The sequence below is a fragment of the Barbus barbus genome (genome assembly GCF_936440315.1).
Source record: "Barbus barbus genome assembly, chromosome: 16".
Taxonomy (NCBI): Eukaryota; Metazoa; Chordata; class Actinopteri; order Cypriniformes; family Cyprinidae; genus Barbus; species Barbus barbus.
The window spans coordinates 8,789,961-8,813,376 of NC_136744.1; the positions used below are offsets into that span (position 1 = coordinate 8,789,961).

At 36.3% G+C, this 23,416-nt stretch overlaps 2 protein-coding genes across 3 annotated transcripts in view; one reads left to right on the top strand and one right to left on the bottom strand.

Moving 5' to 3' along the window:
• LOC306882698 (Golgi-specific brefeldin A-resistance guanine nucleotide exchange factor 1-like) overlaps positions 1 to 4,940 on the bottom strand; it is an 86,762-nt gene extending 81,822 nt beyond the window's left edge. Inside the window, 2 exon segments of the mRNA XM_079437529.1 lie at positions 390 to 492; positions 4,793 to 4,940. Coding sequence (XP_079293655.1) covers positions 390 to 485 — 96 coding nt within the window. The 5' untranslated portion in view covers positions 486 to 492; positions 4,793 to 4,940.
• Positions 4,941 to 5,203: 263 nt separating this feature from the next.
• Positions 5,204 to 18,764, top strand: pitx3 (paired-like homeodomain 3). 2 transcript variants are annotated; one of them, XM_079436985.1, is made up of 4 exons: positions 5,204 to 5,304; positions 12,638 to 12,764; positions 15,113 to 15,318; positions 17,410 to 18,764. In XM_079436985.1, the coding sequence occupies exons 1-4, from the start codon at positions 5,284 to 5,286 to the stop codon at positions 17,974 to 17,976; spliced, it is 921 nt and encodes a 306-aa protein (XP_079293111.1). In that variant the 5' UTR covers positions 5,204 to 5,283; the 3' UTR covers positions 17,977 to 18,764. The 2 variants fall into 2 exon arrangements, with proteins under 2 accessions (XP_079293111.1, XP_079293112.1); XM_079436986.1 differs by lacking the exon at positions 5,204 to 5,304 and adding an exon at positions 6,416 to 6,708.
• Positions 18,765 to 23,416: the final 4,652 nt, after the last annotated feature.

Sequence of the window (23,416 nt, forward strand, 5' to 3'; positions counted from 1 at the left end):
CTTTAGGCGCGTTTGACTTGAAGCAGCGCTGCGCAGAATGATAACTGTATGACATCAAAGTACCGCGAGAGCGATTCGAATGCATAGGATCCGTCTGCTCTCTTATCTTTGATGTCATACTGTCATCATTCTGCGCAGCAGGATATCTCTTTGGTTTTGAGACTTTAGTCTTTGCAACTTCAGGGATCTTATCTATACACAATCATATTGTAACACTCCAAAGAGAAAGGAAAACTTGAAATCGCATCATATGACCCCTTTAAAGAATTATGAGAAACATATGGTCATAAAGTGGCCGTTGAATATCATTTTAAATATCAAACATCTGACATCAGGCCGACATTTCAGACAACTATGTTATTATAATAAAACTAAATTGGACAACTTACCAAAGGAGTATGGGTACTCCATCTGGAGTTCCTCTTGATAGCAGCAACGACAACAGAAATCTCCCCTTGAACAATGTATATATTCTTGTCCACCATAGTGAATCTAGGATTTAATTAGAAATACACACAAGTTCCAACTCAACATCAAGCATATATAGTTTTTCTGAAGGCAAGAGGGACATATGCACATTACATATGATCATCCTAGTCAGCTCAAATAGACCACAGGTTATATAGCAGAGCTTAAAGCTGGATGTAATCTCTGTGCAAAGCATCAGACAATGCAGCAGATAGGTAGTAGCAGCTCAGATTTCATTATTCAAGATAGTGCTTTGTGGGGACAAGACAGGCATAATAGAAATCACAATGTTTTTGAAGGACGTGTTGATGCAAGGATATTTCTCTCAAAAAAACGATAATGTTAGAAATACAGACGATTCATAAAACTATGAGGCATTATGACAAGAAAATGTATTTAAATAGCAACTTCAGAAAGTAATCCGAACACACAAAAATCTATTTGTTTATGTAGAAAGACAAACATTAGGCTCATGTTCTGGAAAAGTGAAACTGAAACCCATCTAACCCATGGTATTATGAAATCTAGAAATAACAATCACAGTGTTAAATATGTGAATAAACCTGCATGTCAAAAAGTCGTAAACTACCAATACGTTTTCTGTGATTCTCAAAGTTTTACAACTATACATACTGCATCAACAATTTTGCATTAGCATTCAAGGCGGCAAAATGTATGCTGTTAAGCTACAAAACTACCAAATGAAAGCATTCACCTTAAATAACTAATGCACATTTGGAAAATATAAAACAATAGGTTTTAAAGGGTTCTATTTTAACCCTAAAGTCCACAGGATCATACTGTATGATATTCTAGAAATAACAATTTCTCAGGCCTCTAAATTATCAACATAACCAAATCTTTGCTGAACAACTGCTGTACACAATCTACTAGTCTTCTGTCATCTAGCCTAATAGTTTATACTTTTTCAGCAAGTAACAGGCCTTTTAGTACAATTGTGAAAAACATCCCCCAACATGAGTCTTTTTTTTAATTTTTAATTGATTTTTATAAAGTAAAAATACACAAAAGTGGAAACACTTCAGGAGTTTCGAAGTCGTCATCGGATTGGTTGAATTATACAGGATTTCTGGGAGACGAGTGTGTCGCGTTCTTTAACGCTCCGCCTGGAATCAAAGATGCCTTGGCACCAAACCCCCTCATGAAAGAACAAATCCGTCGTGTTTACAACTGTGACGACGAGCGCTTATCAGGGTCAACTAAACGCTGGATTTTCAAAAGTATGTGAAATATTTCAAGTTTGTGACATAGAATCTTTAAAATGCGTCCGAGAGTTTTACACACCGGTCTGTTATTGTGGCGACATTTCCACACCCCGAAAGTGACGCTGAACGAAACGAACTGTGATTGGTTGTTTGACATGTCGGTCAAACGACCTCATGGGCAGGCCTTTGCCAATGAAAGCTGCCATGGATTCCAGATCTTCACCAGTCAGTCTGAAGGTCTGGCTACGCGAGACTAAAATAAGAATACCTTTTCATTGTTAGTAGGGCTGCACGATAAATCTAAATGAAATCGAAATTAGACACAAGCTGCGATTGTCATGCGTATCTTTCAGTGAAGCACGGTTCTGTGATCAGTAGTAAATCTCCATCTGAAGGCCAGAGGGCGCTCTCACGTAGAAACCCCAAATACACCCCGAAGAAGAAACCCAGGAAATACCAATCCTTGCAGCTGAATAAACAGAAGATTTAACTGCTTCTATTGATTCAACGTGACTAATAAACCCACGACTACAACAATATATAGTTTTCATTAGGGATGGGCGATGTGGACTTAAAAAAATATCACGATAATGTCTGATATTTATTGCGATAACGATATCAACGATGATGATTCAAGGAATCTAGTGCATCAACAACACAAAAAATAAAAAAGAACCCTGTTTAGAAAAGTATTATCTTTCCTATTTTTACCCATAATAGGGTGTTGTGAGCATTACTGAGTACACACATAATGTAACAACTGTTTAACTCATACTGGAATTCGGAGGGCGCTCTTGCGCAGAAAAACACATGCATCCCAGAAGTAATAGCACGGACGACGCAACAGGAAATCCCTAATATGGACAAAGTATTCAGTTATGGCTGAATAAAACGCAGATATAGAAATTTTAACTGATGAAACTTGAAGACAATAAACATACGATTGCGACAATATCTGTGTTCTTCAAGCAATCTTTGGCTAGATAAAGGATAAAGTATATTTAAAACGCAATGTTAATCAACATAGCCTTTATCACTGTATATAATACTATAAAATAGTATGATTTACGCCTCATTCTGTGATATAAAACCATGTCTGGTTACAGAAAGAAGTTAATTCAAACACTCGACTGATGTTATGAAGTTAATATGAAGAAAAGCATGTAAAAAAATGGTATCTTTGTTGGACAACAGGTTTGTAAACAGACTCATACACATGCAAAACTGTCAACTGTACTGCATTTATTCATCACACAGACTGATTTTTTGTGCACTGTACAGCCCTGAACAAACCAGTTCCAGATCGTAGAAGGAGCTCCTCGTTTAGCGATAAACTCCGCCTTCCAGTCGCACACAGAAATGTCAACAACTAGACTTTATCGTTATTATCACGGGAACACTAATTCTTATCGCAGGGAGAATGTTTACCGGTATATCGCAAACAATAAGATATCGCCCATCCCTACTTTTCATTATAATAAAGTACACTTATAATGCAATGCCTTTATCACTGCTTGGTTGTGTGCCTTATTCTGTGTAAGAAGCCACATCATCTCACAGAAGGATTTATTTTAAACACTCGCCTGACGTTATGAAGTGAGTTTGGAGTAAAAACATGTTATTGAATGTGGTATTTTCACATGCTTTCAGATCAGAGCAGCATTTACTACACAGAGCCGTAGTTCACTGAGAAGCTACGCAAACAGCTGTCATTATTGCAAATGATTTCATAATCGTGCAATAATATCGTCTGTGATTTGTTTGCGTGCCTTGTCAGTCTCTGTGTAGTAAATGCTGCTCCATCTGAAAGCACGTGATGGAGATTTACTGCTGATTACAGAACCGGCTTTACTGACAAAGTGCGCATGGAAATCGCATTCGATTAATCGTGCAGCCCTAATTGCTATACTAGTACTATTTCAAGATGAATACTTACTGAAGCAATGGACTGAAAACAACTATGGTTTACTTGATTATTTTGCCTCCCTACACAGCTTTGATCATAAAACTACACATTTTAATATCATAATAAGAATAGTAATGGGAAATATAGAGTCATACCTGACATTTATGCATTTTATGCAAGTAGTCAGCCATACTTTTAAAAAGATCTCTCTTATTTACAAGCAATCAGAATGTATTTTTTTCATAATTTTTGACTAAAGGATCAACAAGTTAAAAAATATATATTTTACTCTGACTATTATTGTATATGTCAGGCTTTACAGGGTTAAGTGTAGTTCACTGCCTGTGTCTACATACAGCATCCTCCTCTAGACCTACACATATTGAAGAAACGTTTGGGCTACAATTACACTCTGTAATAAAACATCTGTGCATAAACATCAACCCATCTAATAAATCACAAATTGTTTGATCAGATTGTCAGATACTCCAACGAGAGGGCCTGTATCATTCATTGATGATGGCCACGTACTACAACCAGCATCAGGATGCTCCAGATCAGTCACTTCTTCATAACAGCCTCAGGCACCCCGTTATCTCAACACCATTAACAATATCAGCTTCCTTTCATTACAAACGATCTCTCTCTCTTCACTATATGGTGTACAAAGGTTGATGAGGAGTGTGAATTGATTATAGTTGAATTGATCAGTAGGCCAATAAGCTTAGCGAGCCTGCTAGCAATGACAAAATATAACATGTTAAGCGATCTGGAAATCACAATGTGAACATAAATCTTCAACTGTCTTCCACATATCTTCTACTTCGAGATGCGACAGTGAATGAAGACACCGAAAGACTTATGAATAAACAACAAAGTTAATGATGCAGCTAGCCAACCTGTCAACAAGCTAGCAAGCGGTTTGTCATACTGACTACAGCTGTTAACCACCACAAATAAACGTGTTAAATGTGAGCTCGTGACCCTCTCGTTGTGTTTTATAAGAACTTGTTCCTCTTTCTGCGTGTATGCGTCTCTCAAAACAGAAAAACAAGAAAACACTGCTGCAGACTCTCAAGGCAGCGAATCCAAAATGGCGTTCAGATTCACTTTGGCTAACTAGTTTAGCAGGCTACCAAACCCGTTCAGACATATAATAATGCTTCGATAACTGCGTCGAATAAAGGCTTACATTTTAGACAGTTCCACGTAGTGTTGTCATGCCCTGCTGTTTTTCTGTAATAGCACTAGACAGATATTCTGTCACTGGAATCTCCTCCACAGGCAAACTTACTGACGTGGAAATGGTGCAGGCGCACACTACCATGATATTTCCTGTCAACTGACAGCTGTTTTCAGCCAATAATCTTTTGAGTCCGGTACCTTACTTCCCGTGGATTTAAAAAAGGTTATGTCGTTATTTGGAAACAATCACACATCAATTGCATACTTTTAAGATTGTCAGTCTTTCGTGTTTGTGCACTAGAAAGCCAGTTAGAATGTTTATCACTGTCGTAACATTAATATTCTCCTGTTATCGTTCAAAATAGGGCGGGACTTCGGTGAAGACGCGTCCAAACATGTTTGGTTGAGTTTCAGTGATATAACGAAAGACTGGTGTCCTCAAGAGTTCATAAACACAGGCTTGTTTTTCTCCTGTCACAGCCTACAAGAGCTCCAACAATGCAGTTTCCAAACAGATATGTATTGTTAGATACTAAAATACTGAATCTTTCGAAAAGTACAGAAAGTTCATATCCACATTCAACATTGCAGTATTGTTTGACTTCAAGTTTTGCATGACTCCCATCATAATCCCTACATAAGTTAGTCGTATTATGTATCAAATTGTCATCAGGAGTATAGGCTACAGCAAACATAGACATCTTCAAAGTCTAGGATATCGGCGTTTTTTATAATGTAACGTTATTTAGGTGCTGAACCTTGAACACCTAAAATATTTCGTATTTATTAAGACTGAGTGTCTGCATTGAGTGTATGTAGGCTAGTCTTTTACCTAAAGAGACAGAAATATCTGTCTAAATATATTACGCAGATTTGATTGATAAGTAAACATAAAATAATGACTCCTCAAGAAAGAGCCTTAAAATAGCCTAATTAGATGGGGTTTATTTACAGTATTCTAGATTTAAATGTTTGAATACTATAGATGGATTTTTGTGTGAACTATTCGGTCTAAAATTAAGGTTTAACCCATTTTTCTTAGTGTGAAGAACATTGTAATAATCTGAAGAAGTATTTTCCCCATAAAGAACATTAAAAAGTTCCATATGCAAATAAATAACCTTTATTTTAAGAATGTTGAGAAGACGTTCTATTTAGAAGGAACAGACGGCGTATAACACGTAGCCTATATTACCACGCACCACGATAACTCATATGTTCATGTTTTAAGTCCTCATGTATAAATAGCACGCCAAAATAAAAAATGAAAACTCGTGGTACTGATTCGCAAAAATGGACTTTGGCGTGTGGGGTTAGGGTATGGGGTAGATGCGTATCATATGCACGCCAACAAATTTTATATCATATGCACGCGAAAACTGCGTATTATATGCACGCCAAACACGCGCGTGTCATATATACGCCAAAGTAACAAAAATTCGTATCAATACCACGAGTTTTCATTTTTATTTTGGCGTGCTATTTATACGAATTTTCATGAGAACGGGCTGTTTAAATCTTAGGGTTTTGAAGAAGCTGTGCAAGTGAGCTCGGGATGATTGACCGAAGCTCTGATTTACTGTGCTTATGTTTAGCGAGCGCATGTGTGAGAAAGAGAGGAAGATCGTGGGAGAGAGCGAGAGAGAGAGAGAGTCAAGGGGTGGGCATTCCTGTCTTCCGCGGACCTGTGGCACGAGATATTTAGCATAAAGTCAGTCCCCCTGCATGGGGATCAAGCCTTCACTCTCCGCTAAAAACCTATGACAGACAACACCGAGAGAGAGTTTGTCTATCTCTTTTCGTTTGCTCATTCTAAGGAACTTTCTACATGACGACTGCATCGTTTCAGAAGAGCAGCTAACACGCGTAAACGCAAAAGTTGTAAATTTTTTCGAGGATTACCTCCACTAGACCGGGATTCATGTGAGTAGATGCATGACAAAAATCACTGTGGTGCTGATGATATGTGCTCTCATGCGACAGAGGAGCTGTGGGGATGTTGTCTCCTTAGTCTCACTTAAACAGGTTGAGTCCAGACCTGTCGTGTTAGACAAAAAGGATCGTGGCACATGTATCGCTCATGAAGATCAGTTTGACCTGCGACTGCGGAGAAACACGAGCGCGCGGCCTGAAGTTGATGTGATGAACCTAATGTACAAACCTATAAGTGCAGCATGTATAGTAAACTATAGGGTTACTTTAATTTTAAAACATGCAATCTTATTACAAAACTTAATAGTACTAGGTTGTTATTATTTTGCGGTTTTAATCTAGGCCTGTTTATTTCAAATATGGATTAGGTTATCAGAAAAAAATGTTAGAACAAAACCGAGAAAGTTTCTACAAAATGTGTGTATTAGCTGATTTTGATTGAACAACCCCGGTTTAAATGTTTTTAACACGGGTACAATTTTTTAAGTTTAACTAATGTTTGCCATGTTAAACTAAAAGCTTATATTGATTTTTGTTAAAGTTTCGGTTTTTTTACTCATCGGTTTAATATAAACACAACTGTCATACAGCCAGCTCATCTAGCAATAATATATTGAATTACAAAAACAACATTAGTAAAATAAAACCTCTGCCAAAATATCTCCAATCTCCTCTCTCTGTATTGCTGTAGGCTATAGCCTATCACGTTTTTTGGGGGATTGTCTGTTATAGGCTAAGTGAAAATATTTATGCAATATAGCCTACCCAAACTGATGGGTGCAGGTGCTCCGAAGCCGTAAGAGACCAGAGAGAAAACAGACTCCCACCCGCGCAACTGAGATCTGTTATTTTGTATAAAAACGAATTTTAAAAATATGCTGAGATTATATTTTAAAACAGTTCGCTTTACAAAGTGCATTAAAGGAACAATGGCATGCAACGATTTAGCCGACTTCATTCGATGCTTGGGGGCATTTCTGTTCGTCAAAAATAAAATGTAAAAAATACTCACCTGTTTATCTAAATTTACATGCGGCCAAATACTCAAAGAAGATTGACCGAAACATTTTTGCCAGAGTATCAAAAACGTGAGATCAAAAATGCATCCGATTAGGCTCCTTTTTTTCTCAGTATTTCAATTGTTGATCTTTTGTTTATGATGAATGCTTGTTGAATATTTGTCAACAATATTTATTTATTTAGCCTATTTATTTTAGAAACGCTAACTATTCATATAACGTTATATATTAGGCTAATGTAACGTTAAAATAAAACATGCTCAAAAGTCAACCATACAAGCTAAATATCTATATTTATATATATATCTATATCGAAAAGCTAAATATCTATTATTAAATTTCTAATACATTTTAAAATAAAAAAACAATTTATGCGTGTGGTTAAACCACACACGGAACAGTGCGTGACGCTCTTGTGTTTGGTCATGTCTCATGTTGCCTTTAAACACACTTCTGCTTCAGCTGCAGTCATATAGCCTAATCTCAAATTAGGCAACAAAAACTCAAAAATTAGGCTACAAAAAAAAATCCCAAGAATTGTTGTGGGTGTGATGTTTTCCCATTTCAGAAGGCCTATCCCAAAAACATGTGTAGCTATCTATCTCTCAGTCGAGCGTGACTGGTGCGTGCGCACTGTGTAATGGAATAAACACGACCGGTCTTATATAGATGAGCATCTTCTCGTGCACGGATATTCGGAGCTGTGCGTGCAGGAAAAGCCGCGCTTTGACATACACAGCCAAATGCAAATGGGTGTTAGGAGGGGAGAAATTAACATCTACAAACACTGGGTAGAAATCCATCTGCCGCCGGCTCGAGTGGGCCCTTAATAAGTTCTCAGACAGCAAAGTGACACACATCTTAATCAACTCTTAATCCAAGGAATTAATTCTAAACGCGTTTATGAATAATTCCTGAGATAATGCAGCAGCCCGTGGAAATGTATGAAGTCTGCCTCTGTCGAACCAACAGATGGGCCCAGCAATCTTCTGAAAACGAGAGGATTTTACCTCTATTATCTCTTCTCTTATTAGATATATATATTTTAATGAGATCGATGTCGTGTATATAAACTGCCCCTCACTGACATGCATTCCAGCCTACGAATATCTCAAAAGCAGCATAAATTTCCTTTCTCCAAATGGCATCAACATGATGTGTGCCACCGAAGAGAGACATAAAGTTTGAGCCATAAAGTTTTTAATGAAAAAGATTAAAACAGCATATCAAATTGTCATAAATATTATAAATACTGAATTATTATTATTATTATTATAGTCCATATTAACCTTTTAACAATTTGAAAATAAACCCTTTGGATATTCATGGACAATTGGTTACATAAGCCAACTCTATACATAACCATGAGATAAACTAAGGTCAGAAAAACCTGGTCACTTTCCCTTTTGGTCTCTCCATTTTTTACATTTAAGAAATCTATCAGTGCATCTGTGGCATTTGCATGGAGTCTTTGATCACTGGCCTTGTTGGCCCACAATCCTTAGAGGACCCTTGATAGAGTTTGAAATGTAATAATGTCACAAGTCCTGGCAAGGGTGGGGGATGCATTGACACCTTTCTTAGGATGAAATAACCAACTTATGTCATAGCTCTGGCCAAAAGATACAGCATCAGAGCAGCCTGCCTGACAGATAACCATTTATCAAAGTCACTCTGGGTATGTGTTGAAGTATATCTATAGTTGGGATTGTAATTCAGCATTCTCGTGGTAGCCTCCCCACAGGCCAGCTGCACTTACAAGGCAAGTTACATCAATTGTTTATTATATTTAAAAGAAAAGTGGTCATATTTTATTTTTTAAAAACGACAATTTAATTGATAATTAGCTCAAGAAAGTGTAGTGCTAGAACTGTTTGTAGAATGTAGAAAAATATGATTTTTGTGATGAATATTAATTAATTAATTTAGTTGACCATATCATATAGATCTGTACAACCTTTGAAATCAAATGGCATGCCGTCCTGTGCACTGAAGCAAATCATTATAATTTAACAGGACACCCTGTTTTAGTAAAGCACATATTTGTTATCCAAATGTTTTCTTTTAAGCATTCGTTACATATTGAGTATCTAGGCCTAAGTGTTTTCAGCACATCACTCAACAGTCTGATGTACAATGAACACTTTTTCTTCAATCTAAATTAATGTAATTTGTACGTTTTTTTTTTTTACTTTAATTTGATAACAACATATCTACTAAACATAGTCCGTCCTATTTTTCACAATATAATGTCACTGTTTATCAACTAGTAGCAAAACATACTTGGAAATGTGATTTGGGACTATAGTAAACACTAGTTTTAAGTGTAGAAAGTGATGAAAATCAGTGATATAACATGTTAACCTTTTGGTCAATTTATCACCACTGATAATCTCTACATCCTCAGGGTCTGTCACCTCATGAATACTGATCACTTCTGTGATCACTAGTATATGGCACTTGTTTGTTATTGAAATCTGCTTTCTTAATGGATGGAGGATTCCATGTTTTATAGGTTTTATTGGTTTTACATTTATTTGAAATAAAGAAAGAAAGAAAGGAGTGATGACGTTCTAGAATTCTATTTAGAATAATGAATATACATTTTAATGAATATTTTACAAACTTTTCAATAATATTCTACTAACTAATGAAAGTATGGTCTGAATAAGTGGGCTGGTGTATGCATTGAGACACTGTTGATGAACACAGTATGCTCAAATAATGATGGGAAAAGCGGTCATAATAATGCACGATGTGTAGTAATGGCCGATTTTGTGTCGCTTGTTTTAAGTAGAACTTTAAGCGCGTCTTTACGGGAGCTGTCAGGTCTAAAGGTGCTGAACTAAGGTCAAAACTTTCTCCAATGTCCACAATTATTTAACTCCCTATTGCAGGAATAAGGCGGAAATGTTGCCGAACATTGCATAGCGCAAACAATAAATAAATTGCATGTTATATTGTCTGAAAGTTATTAAACATATGTAATATTGTCAAAAATATCACTTAAACGTGAATGCTGCCATGGTGTAGCTAAACACAATAGTAGCCTACACTGTTACTAAAAGTTACAAAAAAATGGGCGATGAAAAAGGGCACTCATTTAATAGGCCTAATTCTCACTAAAAATAAATAAATAAATAAAATAAATACGAGTATATTGTTGTTTTTATCAAATTAAAGGCCCACATGAAGGGATCTGCCATGGAAATTCATGCATGTGGCATGCGCAGATTGTGGATTATCATTTTAAATTAGTTTTTAACCAATGTTTTTTATTTTTCACAAGTTTAGAGTAGATTCTAATTGAATGTGTGTATATTTATTGTTCTTTAATCTCTGTGAAAGCAAGTGGACCTGACCAATCCGTTCTTTTATGAACGTTTTTACGCGCTATTCAGATAATGATAGGCTACTTTTGGGAAATGTATACGAAAATGCCCATGTATCTCCATGAGATATGTTTCACTTAATAATAGTTGTTGGAAAATGGGATTAAGCGTGCATGTGTGTGTGTGTGTGTGTGTGAGTTCGTATTGATAAAGAAGTTTAATTTAAAACAAAACAAACAAAAAATAAAAATTTCCTCAAGAGAATATTTGGAGGTCAAAGGTGTAAAGAAAAAGCCCATATATTTGAATTTTAATATTTATTTTAATTTGATCAAATATCAGTCAAACCTTTACACCTTTAGCAATTTATGAATCTTTCAAAAAGAGGTGAAATCCGATAACGAATAAAAAATAGGAAATCACACTTGTTGGCGTTCAGTTCCGTAAAATCTCTTCGGCACGCGAGTTTGGGTGCTGTTTGCTGATTTCTGATCTGCTTTCTCTCTTCATCCAGTCACATCACAGATTCCAAGACGCAGTAAATCTCTAGGGTGCAACATAAATAAACAAGCTGTTATTTTAGGCTCTATTACGAGGCTGTTATTTAAGGCTGTTTGGTTCGCGTAATTTTGAACGTTGGTTGCTCGGTGTCTAAAATCCAAAACGTCTTCAGACGGTTGTAAACGCATAAACCCTACCTGACATTTTGGAGATTTGCACGATTTGCAACACAAAGCAATGCGCCGGCCTTCATTAGCCTACTACATCTCATTAGATATTATGAAACATGCAAATAATTCTTATTGCGCATTCGGTTTATTGTTGCCTATCTGTTTTGATTAATTCTAGACGTGGGTTTATTTAATAAGGTTTCATTTGTTTTAGTCTGTTTTCATCTGGCTTGTACCATTTTTGCGCTGGAAAATCTTACAAAAATTTACCAGTCAAAATAAATAAATTATTAGGCCTATTATTATTATTAATAAGAATAATAATAATCGAAAGTCTACTGACAAAAACATTGAATAATTAATAGACGGACAGTCAGATTGTGAAAATAATTTTTCATCATTACAGCCATCTGTTACCATCCATTTAACCTGTTCATTTCTATACTATTATATTGGCTCTCAGAGTTTCCAATACATTTTCCTCATCTGAGATCAAAACCATGGTTGTGGAAACCAAGGGTTCTGGCTTTGCCACCAACTTTGATTGAACATTAGCAAAATAGAGTAAATTAGCAAGTAGCCTTTTTTGTTTTTTGCTTACCATGTAGCCATACGGTAATTGTGTCGTCCTCTTTTTTTGATTCCGCGACATTGATCAATCATGAAATATTATAGGCTATGTATATTTAAGGAATTCTGTTTATAAAATCCAAAAATCTATGGATAGCTAAATGTATTTTGTGTCTTTAATTTAGCTATCACAACTCAGAATATGAGCTGCGCCACAGTGAACCTGAGCAAACAATGCAGTCTCATGTGTATTAGCCAATAGCCCGAGCTTGTGTATCTTTATTTGTGTATCATCATTAATGTAAATATGCCTTTGTGCTGTTCACAGAGCCTGGCGGTCGAGGTGATGGATTTTAACCTTCTAACGGACAGTGAGGCCCGTAGCCCGGCACTGTCTCTGTCAGACTCCGGGACTCCTCAGCACGATCCGGGATGCAAAGGCCAAGACAACAGTGGTCAGTTCATATTCATGTTTAATTAACACACAAAAACGCGTTCACGTATTAGAGCCTATTTAGCCTAGAATTAAAAATGAAGTTGCGTCTGCACTCTTAAAAATAAAGGTTCCAAACGAGGTTTTTAACAGCGATGCCATAGAAGAACCAGATTTGGTTCCCTAAAGAACCTTTCAGTGAACAGTTCTTAAAAGAACCATTTTTTCACTGTAAAGAACGTTTTGTGGAATGAAAAGGTTCCATGGATGGCAAAGGTTCTTTGTGGAACCACTGATGCCAATAAAGAACCCTTATTTTTAAGAGTGTCTAGAATTTGATATTTTGTCAATTTTCATCGTAACGCAAACCCTCATCTTCTAGTTTTAAGCTATAGTCCATAATCATCTATTCGACCTATATGCATGACTGAACCGTCTGAAGGCTATTATAAGCTCATTCTGTAGGGTATTTTAGATTTAGAGCACATTGTGTTCTTCCCCAGTTAATTCGCGTTCAATTTGAATTGGGCTAGTAATAACAGCACCGCATCTTTGGTTGTAGTTTTGAATAATCTTGGGTCATTTGAATGTAGGCCTACCTTTTACAGATGTTGGACAGTCTTTCTGTGCATTGTGTACTGATGACAGTCGCCATTTGAAGGAGAAGATCCCGGCTAGCCAGTCACGTGCTGAAGGAACGGTGCATAAATTATTCATTTCTGTGCCTCAAATTTGGTATCCAAATGATTCAGTCAGTAGGCCTATGCGAATAAACCTAAGCACCTGTGAAAAGAGCAAAGGTCTGAAGAAGATGTGCACTTCACTGAGACACTGCATGACAGAGGTTTATGTAGCCTAATCCTAAACAAACTAGGAAAAACTTCTATTTATCGACTTAAATTACTGTTAATAGGCTTACAGGCAGGCTGTGGTAAATACTAACGCGTTACAGTTTGACAGAGTTTCAACGCGCAGGTCGGTGCTAAAATGAGGTCGACTGTTAAAATGTATTAACAACATGAGCAAAGCGATTTTAGTGTTACGTGCTTTTTTTAATGTTGAACCTATGGAGGTCTACTGAAAAAAAAAAAAGTTTTATGTTTGATCGCAATTTACATCAGTAGAAGATAGCTATAGGCCTAATTAACCTAAGAAGAATTTGGCTTTGTAACGTTTACATTTTTAGAAACATGGGCTATATCATAAAGAGCGGATGCGCGCTAATATATCATGAAAAACATAAAAATAGCGAACGGCACTTAGTTAAAGCTGTTAAATTATAATCATGCATTTTCACCTTTCACCTGGTTTGTTTAGACCTTTTACTCTTTCCTTACCACATTTCTAAAAAAAAAAAAAAAAAAAAAAAAAGTAGCCTACTGCCTATTAAAGTAGGCCTATTATTATTATTTGAAGATTTTTTTTTATTTTTAAACATGGCCCCGATCAAGAATTTTAAAATCACTCTGAACATCATAGGGGTAAAATAAAAATAAAAATCTAAATAATACACTATATTAATTTTAGCATATTTAATTTAATAGAACAGGGTTTTTGCTTGAGGTGTTGAACGAATAGCGAACACGTATATGTCTCATCAATTTCTTCTTTCATCCATGTTGTCAAGTTACAATAAATGAATTTAATTAAACACTTTTTTAGTTTAACTTAAAATATATGGATCTTGTTACTTTTAATATTTAATATTTAATTTTATTTTTGCGTCTTCTTAATGGATGATGGTGTAAGAGTTAAAGGGTATCTGTCCATTGACAGATGGCAGCATGATGTCTTGTTGGTTTTCCTAGAGGCCCTGCGGAGTCCTGGAAAGCTTGCTGATTAGTTCGAACTGCTCCTAGAGAGTTAAGCTCTTGTCAAACAGCCCCAAACCTGCCCTGTCACTAATGGCAGATCCCAGGATTATGTGGCCAGCTAATTTAGCCCTTTCTGTGGGGTCTTGAATTTGCAATTTGCAGAACTCTACACCACAGTGGGACGATTTTCATCACACATTCAAAAAAACACTGCAGTTTATCTTGTTCTGTTTTCAAGCCAAACAGAAACTAAGTGCTTGTTTTGTATTTAACACATATATGTTTATCTACATCTTATTTTATTTTATTTTCTAATCTATTGTATTTTGTGATAATAGTGGGACTCGTGTATATGTACACAGGTTCCAGAAGGTTTTTAGTTTTTTTTGCAATTTCATTGAACAGTTCTTAATTTTTTTCTTAGTTTGAAGAACATTTTACAATCTAAAGAACCTTTTTCCACTATAGAGCCTTTTGTATAATGTTAAAGGTTCTTCAAGGATCTAGATGCCAGTTTAATCTGTTTAATTAATGCATTTTCCTGTGACCCATACAGACACAGAGAAGTCCCATCAGAACCACACAGATGAGTCGAACCCAGAGGATGGCTCTTTAAAGAAAAAACAGCGCCGGCAAAGGACACACTTTACCAGCCAGCAGCTCCAGGAACTTGAAGCCACCTTTCAGAGAAACCGCTATCCTGACATGAGCACGCGAGAGGAGATCGCTGTGTGGACCAACCTCACAGAAGCAAGAGTACGGGTACGTGTCCCTGCCAAGTTAACCACTGCATAGCTACGGCACATTGCGATTCAGAACAATGTGCAGATGTTATAATCAAAACCACACTGAGTTGACACGCTGACTGACAAAGATAAGAAGTTATGTTCACTATGCTGTCACTATGGTGCATTTGGATACTGTGTGTAATGAAAGGGCGTCCTTTTGAACCACGGGACATAAATTATAGGCCCGGGCTATTCCAGGATTTTCAGGAACACTTAAACAAAATGGCTTTGGTATTGGCTGTGGCATTTTTTTTCTGTTTCCAGAATACTGCTAAATTGAGATTTGTGATGTAACGCGAACAATAGTTTGCTTAGAAAAGCCTAGAAAAGTTTTGTGACCTTCTGTTCCAACAAAAAGCAGAAGTTTGATGGGTGAAGCACACAAAGAGAGCAGGTGGGCTACCATTCTGATGGATGACAATACAATCGCTACCTCCTTGGATGGCGCGCATCTAATGGATCAAATTCATGTTGGCCAGAGGAAAGGTCACATAGCACACAGTCTTGGTTGTTATTTTGAAAGAACAACAGAGGTAGAGATACCCCTTTCCTAATGTCTATCAGTGGCCTCCTGAACCGTGCATGTATTTCAGTAATCCCAGCTGGAACCTTATGCCACATATTCTGCATGCTTCTGCTGTCATATTGATTTACGCAATTGATAGAGTATGTGCTCCTAATAAACACACAAACCCTAAATCATGGCCCTGACCTGATGCCAGCTTGACCCAGGATACTTAAAAAAAAAACACAATGGACCACACATGACTGCAAAGGTTTCTTCTCCAATTGATGCTGGTTTTTACATTCATTATATCAATATTGAAAGGACGAATGTACATTTGTTAACCATTCACTCATGATTTTGTCATTTAAAGTCAACAGAACTTTGGAGATGGTTGATGAAGTTTCCACAGCAATGCTATAGATAAACCATTTTAAATCCCTAAGAACCATTTTTTAGTGTGAAGAATAATCGAATTAACCTTTTTTCTGCTATAAAGATCATTTGTGTATTTGAAAGGCTCTGTAGATTATATAGGTTCCTCAATAAAAAAAAAACTTTATAGCTTTAAGTACACATTCTAGCCATTTAATATTTCATGAAATACCTGTATGCCAAAAATATAGAGAACGAACACACCAACCACTGAACTATATTTGACATTCAGTTATTTTGGAAGGCTTTAAACACCATTGCCGAAGTGTCAGTGGAACATTCACAGAGGAGGGTATTCCCTCTCTCCCAATATAAACTGGTATCATTTACAGTACACTGGATAAAAGATGTCATTAAATATTCCCAGAAAACGGGCAGTATCACAAGCACAAGTGCGGCAGTGTTCAATCATTATCTGAGATTTTCTTTTAATATATGAAGACTGTAACTTTGAGTCATAATATCCATGATTGCTTATGTCTTTATCATATTTCTTTAGAAGTTCCTAATATAAAAAAATGTCATGAGTTAGCTATAGGGTTATGAGGAAGGCATTTTTTGTGCTGCTGTCATATAATGGATGTTACTTTTAAAGCAAACCATTTACATAAAGGACGGTATTTACACTGCTAAAACCTATTAATTAAAAGGAGTTCTTAATTTCTTATTTTCCTCCCCAGCTTGTGTTTCTTACTAATTACAGTCTGTGAACACATTCAAAGGGAAAAGATCGACAAGAAAACAGCTTTATAATTTCTCAGAGAGCTAAATGAAATATATTCATTTAAATTTTCCCATTAAAACTTTAATCCACCCAATATCCCTTAAAAATAGGATATAAAATTGACTAAATGTGAGGGAAGCTCTTTAATGACATTTCTCACTGGGGAAACTCATAATAAGTGAATAAATTAGTTTAATAAATGAAGCACTTAAATTCTGCCTGGCGGAACTTTTCTTGTTCAAATCGGAATATTAAAGTTCTGTCTTTTATATTTTATATTAGGAGCATGCTATGAATATGGCGTTCAAATGTATTGTTTTGCACGTATTACATTGACTGTGGTAAATGTGCATCCGTCGTAAGCCTTGTTTTTAACTCTTTCCTCATTGCCTTTCAAAAAGGTGTGGTTTAAAAACCGCCGTGCCAAATGGAGAAAGCGAGAAAGGAACCAGCAAGCCGAACTGTGCAAGAATGGCTTCGGCGCCCAGTTCAACGGACTCATGCAGCCGTACGAGGACATGTACTCGGGCTATTCCTACAACAACTGGGCCACCAAGAGCCTGGCCAGCAGCCCGCTCTCAGCCAAAAGCTTTCCTTTCTTTAACTCCATGAATGTAAGCCCGCTGTCATCCCAACCAATGTTCTCCCCGCCCAGCTCCATCCCTTCCATGAACATGGCCTCCTCCATGGTGCCCTCGGCAGTGGCAGGGGTGCCGGGCTCAGGCCTCAATAACCTGGGAAACCTGAACAACCTGAACAGCCCCACCCTCAGTTCTGCGGCGGTGTCGGCAGCGGCCTGCCCTTATGCCACCACGGCCAGTCCGTACATGTACAGAGACACCTGTAACTCCAGTCTGGCCAGCCTCCGGCTCAAGGCCAAACAGCACGCTAACTTCGCTTACCCGGCCATGCAGAACCCTGTGTCCAACCTAAGCCCCTGCCAGTATGCTGTGGACCGGCCAGTATGAAGTCCTAACGTCTAGCACTCCGGAAAAACCCAACCCGAATTTCAAGCTCTTGTCTAGCCAACCCCACATTTGACTCCGAGGCATCATGAACTTGTTATGGTTTCTGAAAGGACAGAATAGGAATAAGCTTCACGAGGAAAGGAACCTCACAATGGACCAGGACTCATGCGATAACATGTCGAGACTTTGTCGCTGAAACGACCAACTGTTTAAAAGCTTTTGTTCACTGCATGATTAGAGAGAAATACAAAAGAGGACCTAAACACTTCCACTGCGCTCACGGGAAGAAGTTGCAAAGCCAAACGAATACCTGTTTTCATCATCAGTACAGAGGAGAGGATGTACATAATGGACTCTGTATTGTATGTGCTAAAAAAAATAATATTTCGGACATGTAGTATTTTAATGATGAGAGGAGCATGTTCCTCACGAGCGGATGTACCTCCTTGAGGAATTTTAATCTTTGTTGTGAATTCCATTCACTTAAGGTCAGAGGTCAAGGGTCAAAGGTTGTTGTAAGATGACGAGACGAAACCTAGCAGTGAGTATTTTCAGATGAAAAGAAAAAATAAATACGGAAGAAAAAAAGCTATGAAAATTAGGACTTTTTTTAAAGAATTAACTAAAAAGCCATTGAGTAAATAGATTTGTGTGGTGTTCTAAAAAAAAAGGGAGTCTGTGACTGTAATATAATGTATGTAAGAGTGCAGTTGTTATAAAACAAGCTTTTTCTGGTGTAGCCTGCTTTGTCTCATTAAACTTAAAATAAATGATTATTTGTTTTTATGAATAACCCATGCTTTGAAAGCAAATAGCACTCACAACACTGGTCTGGTCGAAAACACAATGTCCTTGTGACATAGCAACGCAACCTCAGATCCATGGCAACGTTAAACAACAGAAGTGACAGCGCAGAAGGAAGAGAGATATAGATGTTCTAGTTGGCCTGCCACTGATCTGTTTGACCTACAGTCTTGGAGGGGCTTCCATCAAGTCCCACTCACTATCCTGTAACGGGGGGGCATTCTTGGTGCGGTGCCTCGTACTTCCGAGGGAATGCTGCCAAGATTACGTAAGTGTGTGAGAGGCATCCCTCCGGAGGAGCTTGCTCAGGTTTACAGCTATTGCAACCTTATATCTCCCATTGCACCTCACCCAAGACAACAAACAAACAAGAACTTACCCATCCTAGGATTTTTACAAATAAATTGCTGTGTTATTTGGCATTCCATTACAGAAAATTACGTATAATTTCTATCATGACAAAACTAATTGAATAACTGCAAAGAAAAAAAAGTTTGTGCTTCTTGTAAAATAGTAATATAATAATAGTAAATACACACACATACACAAACATTATCCTTCATCGAAAACCATATTCACTTGTATTGCTTAAAATACACATGCAGCATATGAAATTCAGAACAAAAACATTTCTTATGGGATAAAATTAGACATTACTCAAAACTAGTGAAATGATCTACAAAAATAAAAATGTGTTGTTTACTAAAACACTCGTTTTATATATATTATCTTGTTCTTACAATATTATATTAACACTATTTATAGTGAAAATATATAACAAACAATCAAATAAATAAATGTATTCTCTTTCCTAAAGGAAAGTATTCATTTGTGTGTGTATATGTTAACACACACACACACACACACACACATATGTTGTTTTTTGTGGTTTATGGGGACTCTCCATAGGCGTAATGGTTTTTATACTGAACAAACTGTGTGTGCTATTGCCCTACACCAACCCTACACCTAAACTTAGCCCTCACAGGAGACTTTGTGCATTTTTAGATTTTCAATTTTCAATCATTTAGTATGTTTTTTAAGCCTTTTGAATTACGGGGACATAGGCAGTGTCCTCATAAACCACCTTCATATTGTAATACCTCTGTCATACCCATGTCATTATACAAATTTGTGTCCTCATAAACCACATAAACATGCACACACACACACACACACGGGGGACAATATTATTATTATTACATATATTTTATATATAAACAAATAATATAAATAAAAAAAATACATATTACTACTACTAATAACAATGACAAATAGATTCTCCTTCTATGTAATATTCTCCTTCACATGCAGCAGATGAAGCCTGGGAACAAATTAGACATTACACAAAATAAAATTACATTTATATCATGACAAAACAAATCAATTGCATATGTAAAAAAAAAGTTTTACATTAAAACACATGTTCTTTTATAGGATTACAAACATACATTCACCTACTTTTCACTTGCACAAATATACATGCAGCATATGACATACAGGACAAAAATTGTCTTTGACAGATAGTTATTCTTGTCTATTTGCCAGATGCATTTTTTTATGTACAATATACTGTGCAAGTAAAACCAGTTTGGATAGATACAAATATGATGTTTAGTGTAAAAGGACATATATACAATGCAATGAAATTAAACAATAGTGTGACAACGACATATTATTGCAGTTTTCTGGCATGACGGATCAGCATTTGAAACAGGAGTTGGGTGAGGCATCCTTTAAAAATGAATGGTCACACAAAGTAAAAGCAGTGGAGTCAGTGCATTAGTGCTCACACTCATGATCCACTGAGCACTACAAATCAATATCTCACTGCAGAGTAAACATCCACTGCTCCCTTATGTTTACCTCTCAAAACACATATGAACTGAAAAGAAAACACATTTACAATATACATGACCTGCTAAAATCCCATATCCTGAGAATCCACCTTCAAACATTGCTAGTTTTATCTTAACAACTGCTTTTATTTAATTGGTTTTGCCATTTTAAACCAGTGTGAATACAGTAGGCCTATATGTGGCCTAATGGAAATCATGCAAGACATTTATTTAGCACCAGCAGAAAAAAACATTTGAAATCAAGCACTGTACCCAAACAATGACTCAAAGAGTGCTGAAGCATGTGGCCTTCAAGCGTGACACCATGCAAAAGAGCCGGGATGCCTCAATTACCTTGAAGTGAATGTAAAGCTTTCAGAGACAAAGAAAGAAACATTTGGATACTCAAAGGCTGTGATAATCTGTATTAGTCTCTTAAGACTTATTGACAGATATAATCACAACATGAAACTATTGCGTATAATACAGTTTGATGCTTCAATTTCATTTGAGTTTTAATTTCTTTTTTAGAATAGTGTTGCTGATGCCAATAAAACATTACAAATATAAATAAAATCATCTATGAGCATGAACCACCATTGAAGAATATGAACAGAATATTATAAAACTTGTAACACAAAGGCTGACTACTTTTGAAATAATGAAAGCTTATTATTAACACTTATATAAGACAGTCAGAAAAGTATGGCATTTTATATAAAGAACAGCTCCTCAATTGGATAATTGCATATATTGTTGGAGGTCGGTGGTTTAATTAGGTTTTGATCATTTTTTCAGTCCATGGTACAGTGAATTCATGTCATGGGGCACTAAAACGAAATTAAAACTGAAAATTAGATAAACGTAATTGAAGCCTGAACAGGTTGCCTTTGTCATAATAATTAGTATTGAAAATAAAAACAGACAGACAGATAGAATGAAGAAATGTCATGTCTTTTTATACTATGTTCCAAATGAGGATTAAAGAAATTAAAGTCTGCCTGGCTCCCTCTCCAGACTTATTAACAAGACAAATTGATCAAAGACAGATGGAGCCTCTCTTGTCTCAATAATACTTGTTTCATGACCTGTTTGCACGACTTGGCAAATGATAAGTATATTTAATGAACGTTTGAAATCTGCCTGTTATTGAGAAAGTTCATCAATAAAATTTGACTTTGAAAATGAGAAAAACACTTTAGTTCCACTCAAAAGGATCTGTCTAAAATGCTAATCACATTGCCTGAAATAAAATGAAACTATACTATTTTTAAGCATTTTCATTTAGAACAGCAATAATTATGTATTTACACTAAAAGGCAAAAAATAAGTGTGCTTAACTGTACTGAATAATGTACTTCAAATCTTAAGAGTACTTTGAAAAAACTGTACTAGCAGATAAGAAAGTTTCCTATTAATGAAATAAAAGGCTACTTAAGTGTACTTAAAGACAGACATTTACATTTTGTTCTTAACATACATAAAAAAGTGCATTTTGTAATAATGTCAAATTAAAAGTTTTACTTTAAAGTTTTATTTTGATGTGTTGACTGACATAAATCACATGTGAAGTACTTGGTGTTATATTAGCCTATATATTACATTAAAACATTTTCTTTATTAAATTTATTACGATAGGAGAGATCAGAACTGACAGGAAGCGAAGTGATAGGGCAAAGGTCCATTTAAAGTAAATATATTTTAAATGTAGGCTACTAAATTTCAACTTCGTCATTACAGATGTATTTAAAAACATGATATACAACTTTCATCAGAAATAAATGATAAAGTTTACCATAAATGATTGTCAGTACATTCTGAAATACAAAATATAAAGATGTATTAAATCCTACTTAAGTGGACCAAAAAAAGCACTCTTAAGTTCCAGTAACTGTATTTCATATAAACTTAAGCTCTAATATTTTCAGTTAATTGCAACTGACATGAACATCCTGAAAACATTTACATTCAGTTTGCACTTAAGCATATTCTTTCAAAGTATATTATCTCCTTAAGTTCAATCAAAACTTGTGTTCCACAGAAGAAAGTACTGCTTTGAAATGCCATGGGGGTGAGTAAATGACAGAATTCACTTTAACCCTAGCTAACATTATTCTCTCAAATACACAACTGACTCAGTTACTTCTGGATAATGTATTGTAAATGGACGTTGATGCTCAATCCGTACAGCAGACTGTATAAATGACACCTGGAGCCTTAGTTTGCTTACAGCCCAAATTCTTTTGTCCACAGCTCTTCCAAAACATTTTATCCAAAAAAAAAAACCGACGGTGTTAGCAGGTACTAATCTGCCATTACATAATTAGTCGCAATTGCTCTTTGTGACCTATCAGAATGAACTTAGAAAGTGGATACAATAGAAATGGTTTGAGCGGCCCCACGCACACAGATGCCTGAGGCAGGTGTAAATTCACAGACCACACAGCGTCTCACACCCTGGGAGAATACGAGCTCAGAGCTGTTCCCTAACAATTACCAGCAGTTTCACTCTCCCTCCTGTCCCATCTCAATAGGGATCATTACTGATGTTTCCATAACAGCAAAAAAACACCTAACCATTTTGCAAAACTTAAGCATGCAACAAAAGTGTCCTGGTTCAACATTTCATCTTGTGTGGATTACACAAACACATATGTGGATTACACAAGCATGATTACCATCTGAATTACTCTTCCAATCACTCCTCCTCTAGATAAGAAACCTTTCTGCCCTGGAGAGCGTGTCTGAGCTGCAGTCCAAACCCCCGACTGTAATACATTAACAGGATTAAAATTCCA